The sequence below is a fragment of the Bradysia coprophila genome, unplaced genomic scaffold (assembly GCF_014529535.1).
Source record: "Bradysia coprophila strain Holo2 unplaced genomic scaffold, BU_Bcop_v1 contig_232, whole genome shotgun sequence".
In the NCBI taxonomy this organism is placed as follows: domain Eukaryota; kingdom Metazoa; phylum Arthropoda; class Insecta; order Diptera; family Sciaridae; genus Bradysia; species Bradysia coprophila.
The window spans coordinates 6,626,319-6,649,478 of record NW_023503493.1 but is presented as its reverse complement, the minus strand read 5'-3'; the positions used below and the strand labels follow the sequence as shown (position 1 = coordinate 6,649,478).

Genomic DNA, 23,160 nt, shown 5'->3' with positions numbered 1-23,160 from the left:
CGAGAGAGCACTAGCAACTTATCTCTTATTTTGTCGGTTGTTTTCAATATCAGATTACTATCCACGCAATCTCGCATAGCCTTTCTTCAATGATGTGAACCTAATAGGTTCAACCTATTCCATACCCGAAGCTCTAAGTAGCCTACCTACTGCCAACTTTACGGAAGCGCTGAAGGTATCTGTCATGACAATCCTTTTCAAATCGATACTTTGAATAGCGAAGTCGACCTAATATTCCGGAAATTTACGATTTCTCTTCAGTGTTACAGATCCTCGGCAGTACCGGGCATCTATATTGTTACGAGTCTTCCAGAAATAAGAAACGGTCAAGGTATACGTTATTGTCGAGTGTTACGATCCCTCAAAGTTATGAATCATCGAGATTTTTCGCTTAGTTTGTTGAAGTAATAGCCACTAAGGTAACTTAACGCAAAGGATGTGAAAGTAGGGTGATAAAACATTGTTTGGGTAAAATTTCAGTTAGGGTACGGTTCAATCAATCAATCAACTTTATTGCACCGCCAAAAACTGGCTGAATATAAATATAATACAAAAAATACAATGAATTTGACAATGTACAATGTTAACGGATACGCGCGTCAAAGGTTAAAAACATCAAACAAAAGACTCTTGAAAACCGTTCTGCTATTAGTCCGTCTCACTAGCGATTTATATTCATTTACAATTCTGATTAACCGGACTACTGGCTGGTTCGAAAGATACGCTCTGGACATTCGCGGTTCAATAAGCAAATGCATCGTAGAATCCCTCAGGCCGTATGCGCTCGTGTTGCGTACAAACTTCGGTGATATCATATCGTCCACAATATTCCCTTTGTATATGTCGAAGGCAAGAACAGCGTCCGCGATCGTACGTCTCGTTTCCAAACTTTGCAGATTCAACTGTTTACACCGATCGACGTATGGTGCTAGCCGATATGATGACGCATTTCTTCGGCTCTCAAGCAAGTAAATGACAAATTGCTTTTGAATAGATTCGATGTCGTCCTTGTAAATTTGTGCCGCCGGATTCCAAATGGTCGATGCGAATTCTAGTCTTGATCTAACGTACGCCACATACAATATTCGCTGCGTCTCTTTCGTAAAATTACCGTTCGAAAAGTGTTTTATGCAGCCGATCGTCTGTCGACATTTCATTGCCATTGTTTCGATGTGGTGACCAAAGTGGAACCATCTGTCGACCAAAACACCCAAATCGCTGATTTCCTCGACTCTTTCGATAATTTGACCACCCAAAGTGTAATCGGCTTTGATGAATGCTGAATCAAGTCGTTAAATACTGAATAGGTTCAACCTATTCCATACCCAAAGCTCTAAGTAGCCTACCTACTGCCAACTTTACGGAAGCGCTGAAGGTATCTGTCATGACAATCCTTTCCACAGGATCTTCAACCAACAATAAACACCAAAGCAATTTCGTTTTAATGTCTCAGCCGTTGCCCTAATTAAAATGTGAAAAGGAGATTTTGATGATTTACGCGTAGTTGTTCTCGTCCCTGAGCGTTACGTATGTATGCTCAGCCCGTTGCCAAATTGTAACGTAAAAAAAGCAGCTGGATTTGTTTCAGTTTCACTATATATGGTGAATCTGTTCATGTTGTGTCTGAAATATTCTTTCAAATCAATACTTTGAATAGCGAAGTCGACCTAATATTCCGGAAATTTACGATTTCTCTTCAGTGTTACAGATCCTCGGCAGTACCGGGCATCTATATTGTTACGAGTCTTCCAGAAATAAGAAACGGTCAAGGTATACGTTATTGTCGAGTGTTACGACCCCTCAAAGTTATGAATCATCGAGATTTTTCGCTTAGTTTGTTGAAGTAATAGCCACTAAGGTAACTTAACGCAAAGGATGTGAAAGTAGGGTGATAAAACATTGTTTGGGTAAAATTTCAGTTAGGGTACGGTTCATTTATGTTGTCTCTGTCGATAAATCGAATAAAAACAATTCGGTAAAATTCGTTTGTCATTTTATTGTTTCGCTGGTTACACGGTCACGTGAAGAGAATGCAGAATTTGTGACATTTTATCAATCGATTCTCTGAAAACGAAAAATTTTCGTGCGTCGGTTAAAAAAAATCTCGCTCAACTAATTAAAGTCTAAAGGTAATCTGAACTTACGCATGCATCTGATTCCGTTTGTCCAACTGCTTGGAGACCGATTTTAAATAAGTTATGAACAAGCCTAAACTCTCCAAAATAGCCAGTTCCGGTTGCAACCAAATCCGCGGCAGAGTATTGACAATAATGTAAGCCTTTGACGTTGCATCGACCGGTGTACAAACCTGGAGAAAAATCCCAGTTAAAATCGTTTCGAATGAGGTGAGTGAATTCTTCGATTTTTTCCTACCCGCATGGCCATCAGTAAATATCGATTCAGCAGCGACAGAATGGCATACTCTTTAAGTGCACTATCGGCCAAAATTCCTTGGAAACTCAAAACATTTCTGAACAACTTGAGTCCACTGCAAAACTGACGCTGGAAAAATGAGGAACGAGCTTCCTGCGATCTGAAGGAAAGTTGAGGGAGTCAAATGGATGAATGTTGACAAGGAGATGTCTTCGCCACTTTACTTACTGTTTCGGAAATACCGGTATGAACACGTCGTTGTCCAGCGCCAATTTCATTTTATCCGAAATCGCTGCAAACAGAGTTCGCAGATACTTTGATGTTGCCTTTAACGATGGATAATCGCGACCCAGTCTTCCTATCAGACCGACCAGTTTAAGCGTTTGTGACGTCGATAAGGGATCCCAGCACGTTTCAATAAGTTCTGCAAGTGAAGACAAATGTTAGCGACGTTTCGAATCCATACAAACACGGAACCTACCGGTCACTTTAGGCAAGATAATTTTCTCGACAATCACCGGCACCAGTTTCACATCGGGATCATCCATTAACGATTCTTCGGTTTCATTCTCGTTCCAGCCGTATTTCATAGCCAAGGTATACCACTCCATGCGCTCCAGATCTTCACAGTTTTCGTCGAAAGGATTCCACGTAACCAGATGTAGACGTATTAGTGGTCCTAGAATCTATCGAAAGAGTCCCGGTTAAAACCACAATTGAAATCCTAACCAAACAACATTCGAATCGCTCGAACGTACCTTAGGTAGACAAAGACTGAAGTACGTGTCTTTGTAGGCGTCCAAATCGTTCCTTCGCCACTCTTCACACCGTTTCAGTATTGACGCAATTTGACTGAATTCCTCTGTCACATCGTCGAACAGTACGGTCACTTCGGACGAAATTTGTTCTGAAAATGCATTCACGTTATACGACATCGATTGCAACAGAAAACAAGAAGTCGTGTTTGACCATGCAGCTCACCTAATTGCGCTTTAAAATTAAGCGTATCCCGATCCTGATGCATCTCATCGTCACTGGACATTCCATCCAGATGGGTGTTATTGATATCAATGCGTTCTCGAATTTGTCGACGACGCGTTCGACGCCCTTCACGATCGGCAGCTCGTCGCACCTGCTCTTCATCGTCCAGCATTTTCCTCGCTGCTCCAGGTTCTAACAAAAAAGATTTTAATTTGAGTAAACGGACATCGTATGTTGGGAGGAAATGGGGAGTGCCGTTGCAAAGGGAAGCCAAAACACTCACTTCCAATTTCAGCTATTTCCTTCGCCTGATCACGTACATCTTGCCGTCGTCTTTCGATCAGCATCAGCGCCTGTTTCGACATCAATGCAATTGTCCTACGTTCCAGATCCACAATTAACGGTACCTATACGGGTTTAGGCGAAAAAAATGGGATTGCCATTAGTGACTTGAGTCTCCGATTCACTGGTCAATCAAATATGCTCGGCAAAATCATCGACAGAGCGCTTCAAACAAAAAAAAATCCGCGTGCATACGTGAGGCGAAAGTAGCTCTCACACACACGCACACTAGCCGAAGGTAAAAAAGAGAGAACTGAAAGGAAGCAATTTTTCTACAAATTTACCTTTTCGTCTAGACACTCAACCAAATCCGTGACATACCCACGTAATTCTTGATAAAAGCGATATCGTATCGCCGCAATCGGTGCATTCTGTTCGCAATACAATTCGTCCACTTTCATCATTTTCAGGTCCCTCGTTATTTGATCGATGTCGTCCAAATGTTTGTTATGAAGCTCTCGAACTTGCGTCAACCTAAACGGAATTCAGACAGTTTTAAAGTGCACAACTAACCGTCTCCATGTGTCGTGACGAAGTTAAATGGTGTACCTTTCATTCATTTTCTTTGCCACATCCTCTGGCCGTCTTGGACCGCTCGGTTTGCTGGGTTTCTTTTGTGTGGATAGAATCATTTGTCTTGGCTTTTCTAGGCTACTCTTTGCGTAGGCCTGTTCTAAAAGGTCACCAGTTGATAAGTGAACGTCGTTAGTACTATCAGCTGCCGGTTTAATTAAGTATTGCGAATAAATTGCAGACTCTTGCTGCGCTGTCACGAGCTGATTTACATAAAGAAAGGAGAAAAATTAAAAACCGAACTGACACTTGAGAGAAAGCATGTTTCCAATACCTGCGCTCCCGTTACACCTTTACGAATTTGCTGATTTTCCCATTCATTTATTTCCGCATCGGAGTCATCTTCGGAGTCTACAAAGACAAAATTTTATGCAAAACATTTACTTTCTTTTCCGTCAAATGCACCGAATGATCAAACAACAATCAATGTCTTGGCATCGGGGAAATAGTGGGGGAGCATAGTCTTCAATGTGAATATCAACAACATACATTCTTGTTGCACGGAATAGAATTTCTCGCGTCGCTCTTCCCTTTCCTTGGCACCATTTATTGCCGACATGTCAACACGTTCCTCGTCTTCGTCCATATCGTCATCACCTTCCCGTACCAATCGACCTTTTCGATTGTCTGGCGGTTTGTCTTCTTGAATCGGAATAAAATCACCTGCGAAGAGGAAGCATTTTTCGATCAGTGTGGGGTCAAGTCAAATAACTCAATAGGACAGTTCATCGATCTCGCGTTGAACTATTGAGTTGTCAGTTCTAAGGTTACACTGCGATAGTGTCAACGAGCTATCGTTCTTTCTTTGAATACTAGTAAGTTAGGCCTAAAGCCCCTCGACGATATACTCAAAAATATTGTCTTATCTTACCTTGCTCCCTAGCCTTTTGTCGACGTTTCCGTGCTGCGTGTATCATAGCCGCGTCAGGAATTGCTCCGCTCTCTAAAACCGTTTTAAAATTGTCTGGCTTATTGAAACGATGTTGGTGGTCGTCTTGCGATTGTTCTTCGTCTTCGGATGACATGTCATCCCGACCGGCACACAGGGCAGCACGTCCATTCAGAATGACTTTGCTCGGTTCAGATTTTTTCACGACAAGCTAGTTGGGAAAGAAATTTGAATTCAATTAGCATTTGATCGTAGCAAGATTTTCGTGGTATTTGTGGTTTCGGAATCGAGAACTTTTTGGAGAAAGTTAGCCCGTTCAAAAGAAGGGACTTAAGATGTTTTGCGTGAATGGACTGTCTCCATCCGGCTAACGATCGTTTCATTAAAGTCGGAAATGACAATAGGGGAGAAGAATTAGTCGATCATGTCCGATTTATAAAATTGTATAGAGTGCGCCAGCTCAGCAATACTTCTTTTTACTTTTTATCAAATTTAATGTGTACGAGGAACGCATAAATGGGCTGACCGCAAGAGGTATCAAGCACCTAGGCCCCGTACCACATATTTATGGTTTGTGAAACCCTAGTGATAATTTGCCGTGACAACCCATGAAGGTTTAGGGGCTAGATCATTAGGCTTATGGAGATGCCTGACTAAGAATTAAGCAAATAGCACCGCTTCTAAAAACATTTCTAAATTTGGGACTCTGAAATTGATTATGTTTTGAGTGATGCTGGTGTGAAAGAGATGCAAGATGTGGTTGTGAAATGTGACAGAAAGAGATACAAACAGTCGTCTCGCGTCACACACTTTATGAATGATGCCTTGCTTAACAAGGTTTGCAAGATTGGTCTTTACTTCGATGTAAAATGTAAACACTTTTTGATGATGTCGATGCCTCACTACACTATTCCGCATTTTTTTAATGCATTTGAAGAGGAGGCCTATGATAGATTCTACTCGAGACATTTCGTACTGGACTTAAACATACAAAGAGATCTGAAATTGAAAGAAGAAAAACACAAACGCGAAAACGAAATCTGCAAGAAAATTCGAAAATCCCAACAATGAAGAGAAAGTGAGGAATCTTGGAAAAGAGGCGTCACTTTAACAACGATTTTATCTTTCCCGACCACCATTAGGGAAACACCAAAACAACAACATCTCAACGTTTATCTCATAATTTGTTCACTGTGTAAGTGAACAAACGCAGTGTTGAGAGGATGGAGAGTAGGGGTAGTCTGTAGAACACAAAAAATTGTAATCATTCCTATATGCCAAATATGATTTTACATGACTAGAGAATGAAGAAAAGGGAAAAAAAAGATGAAAAGTACAATTTTCGTGTGAATTTTGTTAATCCGAGGCGTAGCCGAGCTCAATGAACAAACGAAAACGAGACTTTTCATTTTATCACGAGTTTTGAAATGGTTTTTACATGCTGAAGGTGTCGAAAGTATGACTGGAAATATGAAAAGTACGGTTTTCGACGCATGTAGGCATGTAAAACGCATTTTTATTTCAAAAGATTCATCAACAACTTGCGTAGCTTTCGTGATTTAGTACATTTATTTTGAGATATTTGTCAGCTAAATTAATGTTTTTCTACTAATTAGAGTCCAAAAAAAAGATTATCATCAAAAATACAATATTTTTGTGCCCAAATGCAGGCTACAAATTTGCCACATAGAGATTCCCCTTAAATCGTGTCAGAAGTTAAAAAAAAAACTTTTTTGGGAAGCGACAATGTGAAAAAGTGAGCAAATCACAAACTTGAAAATTTCTAAATCGACCAAGAAAATTATTCGAACTCTTGTTCAAATCTACCTGGAATTATTGACAATATTGTAGACATTCCAAGGCAGGCGTTATTTTGAAAATCTGTCGTGAACTGGGCGTCTAATGAGTGCACATTTTTTGGTCTAATATTGTAGCAAAATGACACATTAGGGAAAATTGAATTTTTTGAAAATGTGTACAGTCTGGCGTAATTTGCATGAGGGACTTAGTGAAAATTTTAAACAAATGCAAATTACGGCAGAAAAAATATTGGTTTACCGAGGGGAGAAAATAGGATGTTCCAACAAGATCGGTGTTTGCGGCCATAGCGAAGCGAGATAAGTCGAATAATTCTCTTGGTCGATTTGAATTTTCAAGTTTTTGACTTTACTTGCTCAATTTTTTAGCAGAGTAAGCAGAGCACTTTGACGATTCAAAAAAAAATGTTTTTTGTCAAACTTGTTCCTTTTCTAGTTTTCTGGACTCTAATTAGTAGAAAAACCGTAATTATAAATATTTCAAAATGATTTTTTGGTGTCTATGAGAATGTAGCAAGTGTCGCAAATGTAGCTTTCGCACGGTAAGGTTGAACACAACTTAAATAGAGTCGCGATCACCTCTGATTTTTCATCATGTTCTTATTGAGGGACTCGAGTACTATAAGTAACCACATTCAGTTCGCGAATCCATCCAGCCGTTTCGGAGAACCGGCACTCGTGGCTGTGCGGGACCGACGAGTCAATTTGAATATAGATTGTTATCGCAACGGATAGAGATACTAATTCTAAGCTAATTCGTGTTAAAATGGCTTCCCTCGACAACCTGATCACGTAGCCATAGCCAGGTAAAGTCGAAATTTCGACATTTTTAAATCGTGATATGTCCAAGATGAATCGAGTTTGAAACTGTTTGAATGGCGATATCTACCCTACTCTATTCTACTCTATCCTACTCTATTTAAGTTGTGCTCAACCTCACGGACACGGTAATTTTGATCAGGTTGTTAATGAATCTTTTCAAATTTTTAAAATGCATTTTTGACATCTAGGGATGATAACAATTTCGCCAGTCTCGATCCGTTATCCGGAGAGATTTTTGAGAGACAATTTTGTCTGAACCTTTAGCAGAACCAGTTAGCAGAACGTTGGAGGATAGTTATTGAATCTATTGTTTGATTTGATCTAAATCTTTTATTTAAGACTGTCGTCAAAGACGACGGGAGCTAGAGCTACAGTCAGAGGCAGTGAAATTTCAGCATGAATTTGCTTCAGGTGTTTTTCAGCTGATCCACACCAACAATCAAAATTGTTTGTACGGTTTTACCACCACTATAGGCGTGCGTGTAGCAGCTTCAACCGCATACACAAGTACAAACAGTTGTTATTGTATGACATACAATTGTGTGAATCAGCTGAAAAACAGTTGAAGCAAATTCATGCTGAAATTTCACTGTACCTCTGACTGTACGTATTAAATCCGGTCGTCTTGATAATAGGATGAAATAGCCGTCCGATTGTGTAAATAAAAATTTTGTCATTTGATTGAGTGCTCCAGCTCGAGACAATAAATTGTTCATACTATCCGACCAATCATTTACATGAGGGTTGGTGAAGCAATTCATATATTCTCGAATCGGAACAAATCAGAACATATCCCAAAAAAACAGAGGAAATATGTCAACCGAAAGGTCTCTTTGGGGGAAAAATAATTTTGCTCTTTTTTGTTCACATAAATAAAAAACATAGAAAATTTGATAATAATAACCTTACCACAAAGTCGTCAGTGCGTATTTCAGTTTGGATACTATTGGAATTATTAGAATTATTTCGTTTGCCGCTATTGACGGAAACAATAGCGGCAGACCGAACACTCTGATTGGAATCAGATTGGTGTTCACTATACGAATTTGATGTGCTATGATGGGAGTCTTTGGACGATTTTTTCTTTTTCCGCTCTTTGTCCAACATTTTCATAACTTTTTTGCTGTGCGACGATTTCTTCACTTGGAATATTTCACCTTCCTCTGCAAGTAAAATAAGAGGAAAAAAAACTCGTTTAACCACCGGTGTGTGCGCCCGCAACTACAACCACTTACCTTCATCATCGAAACTGAGCAGCGAGTGTTTTTTGTGCGATTTCACATCATCCTTGGCCTTTTTCTCACTTTTACGATCCCGTTCCTTGTGTCTGTCCGAACTGTCGTCTTGCATATCTTCCTCTTCTCCATGGTCATCACCGTAACTGAATACGCGACGCTGTATCGTTTTTTTCGGCTTTTTGAACAGCGACATGTCCAACAAATTGGATTAAAAAACTCACTCGAAGGTAAACGTTTTAACAAAAAAAAATGCAAATTGATATTTTCACTGAATGGCTACACTAAATGTCTACGATCTGTCAAATCCGGTCTTTAAATGCGATGGCATTGTGATGTCAGTGTTGACAGCTTTTTTTATACAAAGCCGATTGTATTTCGGCTGGGAATTCGTGTCATTTTCACACTTTTGACATACTTGACATATCAACGATCATCTCTGTATGAAGCAACCACAACAAGCCGGACATCGAGAGACATTAAAGTTTATTTTTTGTGATTAAAAAGTGAAAACTAAGTTCATCAAGACAATTTTGTACAAATCATGGCTGATGCGGCAGCTAGACAGCTGCAATACGAATATAAAGCCGTAAGTAAACAGATTCCATTTCCATTTCTCTCACGAATACAATCGAGAAGACATAACCTAAATGTTTGAATTCGTTTTGCGACGTCGTTTGTTAATTCAACGAAATTTTCCCTTTCTATTCAGAACTCCAATCTCGTATTACAAGCCGATGTACGGTTGATCGAACGGCCACGACGTGATGAGGCTACCGGAGAGGTGTGTTCATTGGTTGGCAAACTCGATGGAACGAGAATGGGCGATCGATATCAACGTTCCAAGCCGGAGAAAACTGAGGAACGTAAAGCCAAGTAAGTCAATCCCGACCGACCCAATTCATCAGTAAAATATTAATCAAAATTATCCTCCACAACAGACGACAGAAGCGTGACGAAGCCCAATATGATTTCGACCGTATGAAAGGCGCCACTTTACTGTCAGAAGGAATCGACGAAATGGTTGGAATCGTTTATCGACCGAAAACACAAGAGACCCGCCAAACGTACGAGGTTCTGTTGAGTTTCATTCAGGAGGCATTGGGCGACCAGCCGAGAGATATATTGTGCGGTGCTGCCGATGAAATTCTGGCTGTGCTCAAGAACGAACGACTTAAGGACCGTGAAAAGAAGCGAGACATAGACAGTCTGTTGGGTAATGTGGCCGAAGAACGGTTTGCTCTGTTGGTGAATTTGGGTAAGAAAATAACAGACTTTGGATCGGATGCAGTCACAGCACTGGGTGTTACGGAAGGCGAACAGATTGATGAAACGTACGGGATTAATGTTCAGTTCGAAGAGTCGGAAGAGGAGAGCGACGAAGATGTATATGGTGAGGTGAGAGATGAGGATGGTCAAGATGAGGGAGAGGAGGCTCGGATTGACAACACATTGCATGCTGAAAATGTAAGTGGACCAATGGATACCGATTTCTGATTTTCCTAATCCGAAACTTTTCTCTGTTTAGTTGGGCAACACAGATGAAGTCACCAAGAAAGAACGTGCCCTGCACCCTCTTGATATCGACGCTTATTGGCTGCAGCGTTGCCTTAGCAAATTCTACAACGATGCCATGATATCACAGGCAAAATCAACGGAAGTCCTGGATGTGTTGAAGAATTCCAGCGATGATCGAGAGTGTGAGAATCAGTTGGTACTGCTGCTCGGCTACGATTGTTTCGATTTCATCAAACAACTGAAGAAGCATCGTCAAATGATTCTCTACTGCACCATTTTGGCGAAGGCGCAAAGCGAAACGGAACGTCAGAATATCCGTGAACGTATGCGCAGCGACAGCAATTTATCGAAAATATTGCGACAACTCGATACGGGCAAAAATGAGGATGATGACATGGACGGCGGTGCGTCCAGTTTGAATAAACGCAAGGAACAAAGTGATGAGAATGCGGAAGGTGGTGTCGGTCAAGTTACCGGTCAACGAAAGATTTTGGAATTGGACGAAATGGCATTCGCTCAGGGTAGCCATTTCATGGCCAACAAGCGGTGTCAGTTGCCGGATGGAAGTTTCCGAAAGCAACGGAAAGGCTATGAAGAGGTCCATGTGCCTGCATTGAAACCGAAACCGTTCGACGAGAAAGAGGAACTGCAACCAATCGACAAGCTGCCAAAGTATGTGCAGCCAGTGTTCGATGGTTTTAAGACATTGAATCGAATTCAGAGTCGCCTGTGGAAAACCGCTTTGGAAACTGACGAGAATTTGTTACTTTGCGCTCCGACTGGTGCGGGTAAAACAAATGTCGCTCTGCTGTGTATGATGCGTGAAATTGGCAAACACATCAACGATGACGGTACAATCAACGCTGACGAATTCAAAATCATTTACGTTGCTCCGATGAGGTCCTTGGTACAGGAAATGGTGGGAAATTTCGGCCGTAGGTTGGCTTCGTACAATCTAACCGTTTCTGAATTGACTGGAGATCATCAACTGACACGCGAACAAATTGCTGCCACTCAAATCATTGTGTGTACGCCAGAGAAATGGGACATCATCACTCGAAAGGGAGGCGAGAAAACATTCACATCGCTCGTCCGATTGGTGATTATCGACGAAATCCACTTATTGCACGATGAACGTGGTCCTGTATTGGAAGCATTAGTCGCGCGTACCATTCGAAACATCGAGACGACACAGGAAGATGTTCGTTTGGTTGGATTGTCAGCCACATTGCCCAATTACCAAGACGTTGCAACATTCCTTCGCATCAAACCCGATAAGGGTCTGTTCTATTTCGATAACAGTTTTCGGCCAGTCGCCCTGGAACAGCAGTATATCGGTGTGACCGAAAAGAAAGCGCTGAAACGTTTCCAAGTCATGAACGAAATTGTGTACGAGAAAACGATGGAACATGCTGGCAAAAATCAAGTGCTTGTCTTCGTGCATTCGAGAAAGGAAACTGGAAAGACTGCCAGAGCCATACGAGACATGTGCTTGGAGAAAGATACACTGGGCAGCTTCTTGCGTGAAGGATCCGCTAGTATGGAGGTATTGCGATCGGAAGCAGAACAGGTCAAGAATCATGAACTGAAGGAATTGTTGCCGTACGGATTTGCCATCCATCATGCTGGAATGACCAGAGTGGATCGTACATTGGTTGAAGATTTGTTTGCTGATCGTCACATTCAAGTGTTGGTTTCAACAGCCACACTAGCTTGGGGTGTGAATCTGCCAGCCCATACCGTAAGTATAATCAACATAGGCGACCATCGAAATTACCTCGGTTCCCTTACCATTCCCTCCTTTTACTTTTAGGTCATCATCAAAGGTACTCAAGTTTACAATCCGGAAAAAGGTCGTTGGGTAGAACTAGGCGCATTGGACGTTCTTCAAATGTTGGGTCGTGCTGGACGACCGCAGTATGATACCAAAGGTGAAGGCATTCTCATCACCAATCACAGTGAATTGCAGTTCTATTTGTCGTTGCTGAATCAACAGCTGCCAATCGAAAGTCAGTTGATTTCTAAGATGCCCGACATGCTGAACGCCGAAATAGTGCTGGGAACCGTTCAAAACATCAAAGATGCGGTACATTGGCTCGGCTACACTTATTTGTACATTCGAATGAGACGTCAGCCGACACTGTACGGCATTTCGTTCGACAAAATCAAGGAAGATCCACTTCTGGAACTCTATCGAGCTGATTTGGTGCACACAGCTGCTTTGCATTTGGATCGCAGTGGTTTGATCAAATATGACCGGAAGAGTGGCCACTTCCAAATCACGGAGCTCGGACGTATTGCTTCGCACTACTATTGTACGCACGAAACGATGATGACGTACAATCAACTCTTGAAGGCAAATCTAAGTGAAATCGAACTGTTCCGAGTGTTCTCATTGTCGGGTGAATTCAAAAACATCACAGTCCGTGAGGAGGAGAAACTCGAGCTGCAGAAATTGATGGAACGTGTTCCGATTCCGATTAAAGAGAGCATCGAGGAACCATCGGCTAAAGTGAATGTACTGCTGCAAGCCTACATTTCCCAGCTGAAACTGGAAGGTTTTGCTCTAATGTCCGACATGGTTTATGTCACCCAGTCAGCGTCCCGTTTAATGCGGGCAATTTTCGAAATTGTTTTACACCGAGGCTGGGCACAATTGTCGGACAAGACACTGACACTGTGCAAAATGATCGATCGCCGGATGTGGCAGTCAATGTCTCCGTTGCGTCAATTCAAAAAGATGCCGGAGGAAATCATCAAAAAGATTGAGAAGAAGAACTTCCCGTGGGAAAGACTGTACGATTTGGAGCCGAACGAGATCGGTGAATTGATTCGTGTGCCGAAATTGGGTAAAACCATTCATCGTTACGTGCATCAGTTCCCAAAGCTTGAACTCAGTACGCACATTCAACCAATCACCAGGTCCACGTTGCGTGTCGAACTGACCATCACGCCCGATTTTCAATGGGACGAGAAAATTCACGGACAATCCGAAGGTTTTTGGATTCTAATCGAAGATGTCGACTCGGAGGTCATTTTGCACAATGAATTTTTCCTCCTGAAAGCCAAGTACGCCGGCGACGATCACTTGATCAAGTTCTTTGTTCCGGTCTTCGAACCATTGCCTCCGCAATACTTCCTTCGTATCATTTCCGATCGTTGGATTGGTGCCGAAACACAGCTGCCCGTATCGTTCAGACATTTGATTTTGCCAGAGAAGAATATGCCGCCCACCGAATTGCTCGATTTACAACCACTTCCAATCACAGCATTGCGTCATGCCAAATTCGAGACATTGTACACCGGTCGCTTTCCTCAATTCAATCCTATTCAGACGCAAGTCTTTAACGCTGTGTACAACAGTGACGACAACATTTTCATTGGTGCACCGACAGGTTCCGGAAAAACGACGATTGCTGAATTTGCCGTCCTCCGATTGTTTTCACAACAATCCGATGGTCGTTGCGTTTATCTTGTGTCCAAAGACTCCGTGGCTGACCTCATCTTCAGCGATTGGCACGCCAAATTCGGTCAATTACTCGGCATCAAAGTGGTCAAATTGACAGGTGAGACCGGCACCGATTTGAAACTGCTTGCCAAGGGACAAATTATCGTAACAACTGCGGACAAATGGGATGTGTTGTCGCGACGATGGAAACAACGGAAAAATGTGCAAAACGTTCATCTGTTCATCGTCGACGAACTGCAGTTGATCGGTGGTGAAGATGGACCGGTGCTTGAGGTCGTCTGCTCGAGAATGCGCTACATTTCTTCACAGATCGAGAAACAAATTCGAATTATTGCATTGTCATCGTCCTTAAGCGATGGAAGAGACGTTGCCCAATGGCTCGGATGCAACACAAACGCTTCGTTCAATTTCCATCCGAGTGTTCGTCCGATACCACTTGAACTGCATTTCCAAGGATTCAACATCACTCACAATGCGTCTCGCATTGCCGCCATGTCGAAACCGGTCTACAACGCCATTGTCAAATACAGTCCACACAAGCCGGTCATCGTCTTTGTGTCGTCTCGGAAACAGGCACGTTTAACAGCAGTCGACATTCTCACTTACTGCGCGGCTGAATCTCAGCCAAATCGATTTTTCCATGCCGAAGAGGAGGACATCAAACCGTTTTTGGAGCGCATGACCGATATGACATTGAAGGAGACGTTGTCGCAAGGTGTAGCATACATACACGAAGGATTGACCTCATCCGATCATAAATTGGTTGAGCAACTCTTTGACTCGGGTGCCGTTCAAATCGCTTGCGTAACCAGAGACTTGAGTTGGGGCCTCAATATTTCCGCCCATTTGGTGATCATCATGGACACACAGTTCTACAATGGCAAAAATCATTCGTACGAAGACTATCCGATTACCGATGTTCTTCAGATGGTTGGACGTGCCAATCGGCCGCTGGAAGATAGTGATGCCAAATGCATCCTGATGTGTCAGACATCAAAGAAGGATTTTTTCAAGAAGTTTTTGAACGAAAGTCTTCCCATCGAAAGCCATTTGGATCATCGTATGCACGACCATTTCAATGCGGAAATTGTGACCAAGACAATTGAAAATAAGCAGGACGCTGTCGATTATCTGACCTGGACGTTTTTGTACCGTCGGCTGACACAAAATCCGAATTACTACAACTTGCAGGGAGTTACTCACAGGTGAGTGTTTCACAGTTTAACCGACTGACTGTGGTGATAATTGACACACCCTTCACGATAGACTGTTTCTACAATTTTTATTCACATTTCAGACATTTATCCGATCATTTGTCGGAGCTGGTTGAGAACACTCTCTCCGACCTGGAACAATCGAAGTGCATAAGCGTTGAGGATGAAATGGACACGTTACCGCTCAACTTGGGAATGATTGCAGCTTACTACTACATCAATTACACAACGATAGGTTTGTGATTTCGCACGCAACAATTACGATTTGAAATATCCCTAACAACCATATCCTTTGCAGAACTGTTTTCCCTGTCATTGAACAACAAAACCAAGATCCGAGGACTTTTAGAAATTATATCGTCGGCCGCTGAATACGAAGACATTGTGGTTCGTCATCATGAAGAAAGTATTTTGAGGAATTTGGCTCAGAGACTGCCGAACAAAGTCACTGGAGCGAATGGAGCCCAACCGAAGTAAGTTTTAGCAGAAAGTTCATCTTCCGAATTGTTATAAAACGATTTCCTTCCATAGATTCAACGATCCACACATCAAAACCAATCTACTACTTCAAGCACATTTATCGCGACTGCAACTCGGTCCCGAACTGCAAGGCGACACAGAAATTATTTTAGCCAAAGCAATTCGCCTGATACAGGCCTGCGTCGATGTTCTCTCGTCAAATGGCTGGTTATCACCGGCCGTTGCCGCTATGGAACTGGCACAAATGGTCACACAGGCGATGTGGAGCAAGGATTCATATCTGAAACAATTGCCACATTTCAACGCCGACGTTGTGAAGCGGTGTACCGAAAAGAACATCGAAACCGTCTTCGACATCATGGAATTGGAGGACGAGGATCGATCTCGATTGTTGCAATTGAACGATGCACAGATGGCCGATGTAGCACGATTCTGCAATCGCTATCCGAACATTGAAATGAGCTTCGAAGTGGCGGAAAAGGACCGAATTCATTCAGGATCGACAGTCAATGTCATCGTACATTTGGAACGCGAGGATGAAGTGACCGGACCGGTTATTGCACCGTTATATCCACAGAAACGCGAAGAAGGCTGGTGGGTTGTTGTCGGCGATCCACGAACCAATTCACTCTTGTCGATCAAACGGTTGACGCTGCAGCAAAAGGCTAAAGTGAAGTTGGACTTTGTGGCACCTAGCCCTGGTCATCATGACTACACATTGTACTACATGAGTGACTCGTACCTGGGATGCGATCAGGAGTACAAGTTTTCAATTGATGTGAGTGATTTCCAATCGGATAGCGGCAGTGATTCCGACTAAAATTTGGACTTTTCTGTATAACGTGTAATGCAAACACACAGCACTTGTATTCTGTCAACTAAGATTTTATTAAACTTATGGAAGACGCAAAAACCGTTTCTTATATCGAAATACAATCGTTGGCCTCGTTTATATCATTGGATTCATGTTATGTGGCTCGCTGGACAATGCCAATGAAGTAAGTAGAGTTCGACGCCCCGGATGAACGCCCAAGTTCTCCCAATTTATCCAGGACAAACGAGCTGTTAGATCGCTAGTGTTCCAGTGAGCTCTTTCACATTTGATTTCACCACGTAGGCACTTTTCAACGTAGGTAAGTGGATCGTAGTCGGCTTCCAGGACCTGGAAATAAATAAAATTGCATCTCTGTTATCGACACATACGACAAAAATAAACGATGAGCTACAGGTGCCGCCGTCTTAAATAGAAAAATATTTGTTGAAACTAATGAAGTAATAGATTTTCACAAATAATCTGCTTAACTGATGTAACAGATTCGATAGTACTGGTGGTTGGTAGTGCTTGGCCGTCTGTGAAATGTGAACTTCGTCATTAATGTTCAAATTGATAAATGCCGTCGGCATCACTCGGAAGGAAAATTATAATTTTCTTGAATTCGAAAATCCCGACGGCATTCGCAAGGACTAGGAATTTTACAATCTTCCGTCGGTCAAACGATCGAAAAATCAATTTCATTAATCGGTTCATTTCTTGTCGTGCGTTTTAATAGTTCCACAATTCTACAATCCGCACCAGGAGGCTTTAACCAATTTAATTGGTTTCTCGAGCTCATCGTTCTCGCTATCAGATGATTTCCGTTTAGCGATCAAACATGCAAAATATCCAATAGCATGCGACAACTTACCTCCCGCAATAGTGAGATGTACGCAATAGCCAGACGAAGTGTGTCGATTTTGCTGAGCCTTTTCTCGTACGGAAATGTCGGCACGTGGACTCGAAGCTCATCGAACGCTGAATTTATGCTGCTGAAATTAGATGAAAAACCATTTGTCAGTATTTTTTGTCGATTGAGCATTTCGATCTACAAGAAGAAATTCATCGACGTTCATGCTAATCTGTTGGGAGGGTTTCCATGTGAATTATGAGTGCATTCGTGATTAATTAGTTTATTGTGCTAGTTGGACATTTTTTTTTTAATTTCACTTTATTATTGTCCCTTTTTCTAAGTGTGGAACACAATCAGTAGGAAACTGTAAGAAACAGTTTGCCAAACAACATTATATCAAAAAACGAAAAACATCTTATTTAATTTAGAAAAATTAAATGAATCATTCATAGGTCAATTTTGGATAAATAAAAAACAATAAACAAATCAATAGAAAAATTACAAATCAATTCAAAAAGTAGAAAGGAGAGATACCTACGAACTCATCACAGTCCTTCATCACTTTAATCCTTAGCTTTTCCCTAAAGGATTTAGCATTTCTAATACCACATAATTCATCATCCAAAGCGTTATAATCGGTAAGGGCCTTCAAAATGCTAGGATGGCTAGCAGCCACGAAAATGTCATTTCTACGTCTAGTAGTTCTTCCATGAACAGAATGGCGGGAATTAAAAGCGAAATTATGCTTCGTCGCATTGTTGACCATTTTATGTATTTGAGTTATTCTCTCAACTACGATCAGCTTATCCATTGGTAAGGTAGAGTTACTATACAAGTAAGTCGTAGGAGTATCTCGAGGGAGTCGGTACAATGCCTTCAGACATCCATTCTGAACACGCTGAAGTTGATCTATTTTTGTCTTAAGTCCTTCGTGATGCGATTAAGACATGTGATGCGAAGTGAAAAATTGTTTGTTTGTTCATGTAAAACCTGAGTAAGTATGATTGTGAATTAACTATAAATCCAAATCAGGTATAAAATTCAACATCTCGCTGAATTTAACACAAAGAATTTCTCGCCCGGTGAGGTCTCCTGACCTGATGAACCACTTTTGCTTCCAATGAGAGCTATTTTCTTTTGACAACAAATTTCGATCTATAACTTTTGTCATCATCTGTTATCGATTACTAAAAATGTTAACAAAAATGAAGTAAAAGATTTGATAGATCATCTTGAAAGTAGGTCCAATTTTAAGTAACATATCTTATACGCTTGCTGTCTACTGAAGGTTAAACTTTGTCGGCAAGTGTAAAGGAATCATGTCAAAGTAATGCTTAATAGATATTTACATGTTTCAGCAACGCACTTCTAGCAAAAATGTTTCGTTTGACAGCTGCCAAATAGAGTACTTTTTGTATTTCAACTTTTTTTTACAGTTCCAAAATTTGTTTCAGTCCTCTATTTAGAGGTACTTGCTGTAAGTACGCTGGTTCCACACAAGTAACGAAAAAATCCAGTGCTTTTTCTAAACAACAAAAAAGTTTTGTTTTTGTAATTTGAGTTTGAAAATAAACATTTTATCGATTGACACAATTTCAATCGACGTAAATAACACTCTTTGGGAGTTAGTTCTCTGGAGTCATAAAAAACTCTCTTCGCTAACATCAGCTCCGTGACAAAAAGTAAAATATTTTTTGCCTTTATTGAGGTAGATACATATTCATCGTATGCCTAATTATCACCAAATATTTCAACGTTTGTCTCAACGAAAGTAGTAATTTAACTGAGTTGAAAAGAGAACTATTTTAACACCCAATGGTAGGTCATTTATTGTCATATTTAGTATCGAAAAGTACCACATTTCGGCAACAAATTACAAAAACAAACTTTTGTTGTCGATAGTATGTTACGTCAATGTTTGAAAATATTTGTTGTAACCTGAATGAGCTTTGCGGAACGAGCCGAAGGCGAGTGAAGTAATCACACGAAGTAAAACACGCATTTACAAACAATGACGTAACACATTTTACATGTTTGTGCGCGGTAAGTTCATTTTCACTGTCACAAACAGTGATGTAAAGTACACTTTACCGTGCATAAGCATGTAAAATACAATTTAGATGGTGAAGAAGTAAACAAAATTATGATACCCATTTGGTGCGGACCTCAGCATACGTTTACGTTCTCTAATGTTGGCCTGTTGCCGGTGAATTTTGTAATGAGTTCCGTAAGGATTCGACGAAACACTTTGTGCTGATGTGGATTCGAGACAATCTGTAGGAATTTCAAAGATATTTTGAGCTACATTTCAATATAAATTCTGTATCAAAAAATCCGTAATGACAACGCACCAGCATTTGCGTAGCTGAATATCAGATACCACAATCGGACAGTGTATCATACATTCATTCCACTTACACTTATGAAAACAGGTTCATACTATTCATTTCATGCCACTGTTAAGTGTATTTAAAATGCTGGTGCGTTGGTAATGCACATTGCAATCAACAAATAATAATTTCTCTTCAGTGGGAGCTGCGGGAATGAGCTAAGTAAACTACCTTTTCTACCGTTATTTAAATATTTTTGTAATTTATCATAATAAATCCTCCAACTCTAAGTGAACTGTCGTGGAGCTGAACGTGAAAGGTATTTTATTTGTATGTGGTGCTCTGCTAACATCAAGAAGAATATGTAGTCACAGTTCACGTCACAGTTCACAATAAATGTATCACACTAGAACGAATTTTCAGATATTCTCGTAACGCTTCCCGTAGCGCTGTAACTTTCTAAAATATAAATTCGTCACATTTTCGATTTATCTTCGCATCAAGTTTTATCGATTTCCACATTCTCTAACTAGGTTTTTCTCACGAGCCAAAAAATCTGAACACTTCTAGATGAATTTTTATGATATTTTCGACATATTTTCCATTTTCAGCGTTTTTTTGCTAAAATTTCCTCAAATTTTATCCAATTTCCCAGAGCTCGTCGAGATTCACATTTTGACACATTTTGTATAAGGAAGATGTCACTTTGTGAATTATTGTGAATGACGCGGCGCGAGATTCCTTAACACCCTTTCCAACCCCATGTGTTGAAATTAGACCATTTTTAGATGAAATTTGAGGAAAATTCACATTTCCTTTTTGTACCCTTTTATGCAGCGCAATTGGATCAAACTTCCTCTTTCCTAGAACTCATCGAGACCTTTCCAACGATCATGTTAAAATCGGTAAAAATTTAGAGTTGCGAAACCATCACGCAACCTACCTATGCTATGTCAACTTTTATCCTGCGGTTTTAATCAAGTACTAGGAAATATGATAAAATTTGGTGTAATTTATACCACTCGTTTGGGATAATGAACACTGGAGATTTGTTCTCAGAAAATAAAAAACCTTGAACTAAAGAATGGTGTTCTCTGATAGAGTGAAAATTCGCGCTCTTTTTTCAACTTTCGGACAACTCTCTAAATAGCTTACTGTTACGTGAAATAGAATTATTCCTCACCGTAGAGTCAATGCAGCTATTCTGCGATTAAAACAACTATCTATGCAGTATAAGGGGAAGCGCACATTTAAACAATTTAATCTATGACACCCGTCTTTTTATAGTATTTGTATAGTAATACTCAGTAATACTCATTGAAAATACGAAAATAGTAGAAGAGAAAGCGAACAGTCTGAAAGTTTTAGCTCTATGCTAAGAAAATCAAATTATCAGACGAATTTATTGTAATCTTTCACAGAAAGTACGCATAATCAGTAGTTTTACTATCGAAACCTAAATCGGATCTACTACTTCAGTTAATCTAAGTATTTTCAAGTGACTGTGAATCTTTTACTGCGATTGTTTTGAACACGCTTATTAGGCGTTATTAGACAGAGCTTGTCGTTTATTCCTGATGAAGTTGTTGCCGATAGCAAATGACTCAGATGACTCCTTACTGTTATGTATTGGGTCAAACTGCCCAAACGCCATTTCATTCTTAGTAGCAGTAATAAACGAATCGTCAAGTATAACACATTCGTCTTGCGTATTATTCATATATATGTTATGGAGGACATAACACTCATCAGTTTCTTACACACACAAAAACCACAAATCGACAAACCTGAATGATGCAAATACTGATGTTGAATTTGTCTCAAATTGTTCGGATTCAATCCATTATTTGGATTGCCTAAGTGTTGATTATGACCACCCTGTACATAGAGACAGGACGGTAAGTCGTTGACCAAGTCTTCATCGAATGCGTGAAAGTTGATTGAACTGTTGAAGAAAATAGAAAGGTGTCAGATCAGTTTGAGAAAAACAAATTGTTTCGATAAAATAAAAATCCGAATGTGTGTCAATTTCATTACACAAAACATTTAGAAAGGACGTGGTGTGAGACCGCTGCTTCTCGTTTTCCCATAAAAACTTAAACTTGTCCTTCCATACAAACGACTCGATTTGAAAATATTCGCTTGGTCTTTTACAAACGGCTAGTCGACGTGTAATTGTTTAATCGGTTAGTTCGTCTGTTACCTTGAAATCTATTTCAATAGTTTTTAGCAAAAACTCATTTTGGTAGCCCGAGCTGATCAGACGACAAGATAATGAGCCGTTTCCAGAAAGAACACAATCAGGTGGTCTTCATTATTCTTACAATTTCCCGATTCTCCGTTCGAATCAAATGGCGAATTCCTTGACCTGTCCCGTGATGAACAAAATTTCGTTTTGAAATAGTTGAACTGTTTTCTTAGAACAACGTTCCAGAAACTTTATCTCATCTACTTAACGGATCGATTTCAAAATAATTCATGATGTTCTAAGATGATGTTCCAGCTATTTTGGTTCGAAATATTGTTAGTCACGGGAAAGGTCATCAGTTGATTCAAATAGAGAACGTACATCTAGTAAATCCATTCGAATGTTTAACCGTTTACGTACAGCGAGGAAGTCGCCAATTAATTATTGGATCTATTACTTCCCTTGATCAAAGTAGAAAATTGATACAAGGCTCACTTCATTAGTTTCAACATAAATTTTACTTTTAAAAGATCGCAATATCCAGAGCTTATTTTTGTTGTCGTTGATGATAGCAGTTCACAACGATAACTGAACATTGTAACAGTGGACAGTTTACAATTTTAAAACATCCACGAAGGTACAGGAAAAATTAGCAATTAGCAAAATTGGCTTAAAAACTGTGTTTCTAACAAACTATCGTACAATTATTGTGCAAATATTTCATCAACTCTATCAACAATACGATCTAATTTATTGAAGGAAATACAATTGAAATTACTTGATTGGCGGAGAGGATGATGAGTCCGGTAACTGATTTTTGTTCACTTTATCCATGTTTTATCAATTATTTTTAATTTCACTTTAGAGCACAAACACTTTTCCTAAGTTCCTAAGTTTAACGTTCAACACAACCTTCGCACAGAAAGTACAAATTGAAAGTGAATATCCCATCCAAATAATTTTCCAACGGATTGAACGGAAACATTCAACCCTCCATTTTCCATTTTATCCGTACGTATACGTTCGTCTGAATTCAACTTTTCCTATTGGTTGCCATGTACCATGTTTTGATGCGGGGCGTGTCTTATCGATTTGAATTTGTTCGTCAAGAGGATATAATATAATGATTAACAGCTTGGTTAGGTCATAATGCAGGGTTTGTCTTTCTCTTTACAACAAGAAATCGTTCTTCCCTTTAATATATTATGAGCATTTAAGATTTGTAGCCTTTGTGCGCTTTGTACTTGTCAGCAGTAATGTAT

The 23,160-nt window shown here is 40.3% G+C and overlaps 3 protein-coding genes across 7 annotated transcripts; 1 reads left to right on the top strand and 2 right to left on the bottom strand.

Moving 5' to 3' along the window:
• Window positions 1–1,976: 1,976 nt before the first annotated feature.
• Window positions 1,977–9,363, bottom strand: LOC119076023 (PAX3- and PAX7-binding protein 1). 3 transcript variants are annotated; one of them, XM_037182626.1, is made up of 15 exons: window positions 9,033–9,342; window positions 8,707–8,960; window positions 5,141–5,369; window positions 4,759–4,932; window positions 4,544–4,620; window positions 4,246–4,472; window positions 3,981–4,170; window positions 3,638–3,761; window positions 3,355–3,546; window positions 3,132–3,280; window positions 2,855–3,059; window positions 2,602–2,797; window positions 2,374–2,533; window positions 2,145–2,308; window positions 1,977–2,064 (listed from the first exon to the last, which is right to left on the bottom strand). In XM_037182626.1, exons 1-15 carry the CDS (start codon window positions 9,226–9,228, stop codon window positions 2,010–2,012), a joined length of 2,592 nt encoding a protein of 863 aa, XP_037038521.1. In that variant the 5' UTR covers window positions 9,229–9,342; the 3' UTR covers window positions 1,977–2,009. The 3 variants fall into 3 exon arrangements, 2 of the variants coding, with proteins under 2 accessions (XP_037038521.1, XP_037038522.1); XM_037182627.1 differs by lacking the exon at window positions 9,033–9,342 and having other exon boundaries at window positions 1,986–2,064; window positions 8,702–8,840; XR_005087532.1 differs by lacking the exons at window positions 1,977–2,064; window positions 2,145–2,308; window positions 2,374–2,533; ... (1 more) ...; window positions 2,855–3,059; window positions 3,132–3,280 and having other exon boundaries at window positions 3,522–3,546; window positions 4,018–4,170; window positions 9,033–9,363.
• Window positions 9,364–9,453: 90 nt separating this feature from the next.
• Window positions 9,454–16,626, top strand: LOC119076006 (putative U5 small nuclear ribonucleoprotein 200 kDa helicase). The gene is made up of 8 exons (XM_037182586.1): window positions 9,454–9,621; window positions 9,745–9,908; window positions 9,974–10,499; window positions 10,561–12,291; window positions 12,364–15,224; window positions 15,317–15,468; window positions 15,532–15,706; window positions 15,765–16,626. The coding sequence occupies exons 1-8, from the start codon at window positions 9,577–9,579 to the stop codon at window positions 16,531–16,533; spliced, it is 6,423 nt and encodes a 2,140-aa protein (XP_037038481.1). The 5' UTR covers window positions 9,454–9,576; the 3' UTR covers window positions 16,534–16,626.
• On the bottom strand, window positions 16,617–22,840 carry LOC119076145 (basic helix-loop-helix transcription factor amos). Of its 3 annotated transcripts, none has more exons than XM_037182823.1 (5): window positions 22,677–22,840; window positions 21,498–21,655; window positions 19,531–19,654; window positions 17,399–17,519; window positions 16,617–16,875 (listed from the first exon to the last, which is right to left on the bottom strand). In XM_037182823.1, the coding sequence occupies exons 1-5, from the start codon at window positions 22,730–22,732 to the stop codon at window positions 16,663–16,665; spliced, it is 672 nt and encodes a 223-aa protein (XP_037038718.1). In that variant the 5' UTR covers window positions 22,733–22,840; the 3' UTR covers window positions 16,617–16,662. The 3 variants fall into 3 exon arrangements, with proteins under 3 accessions (XP_037038718.1, XP_037038719.1, XP_037038720.1); XM_037182824.1 differs by having other exon boundaries at window positions 17,399–17,516; XM_037182825.1 differs by having other exon boundaries at window positions 19,546–19,654.
• Between the last annotated feature and the right edge of the window lie 320 nt (window positions 22,841–23,160).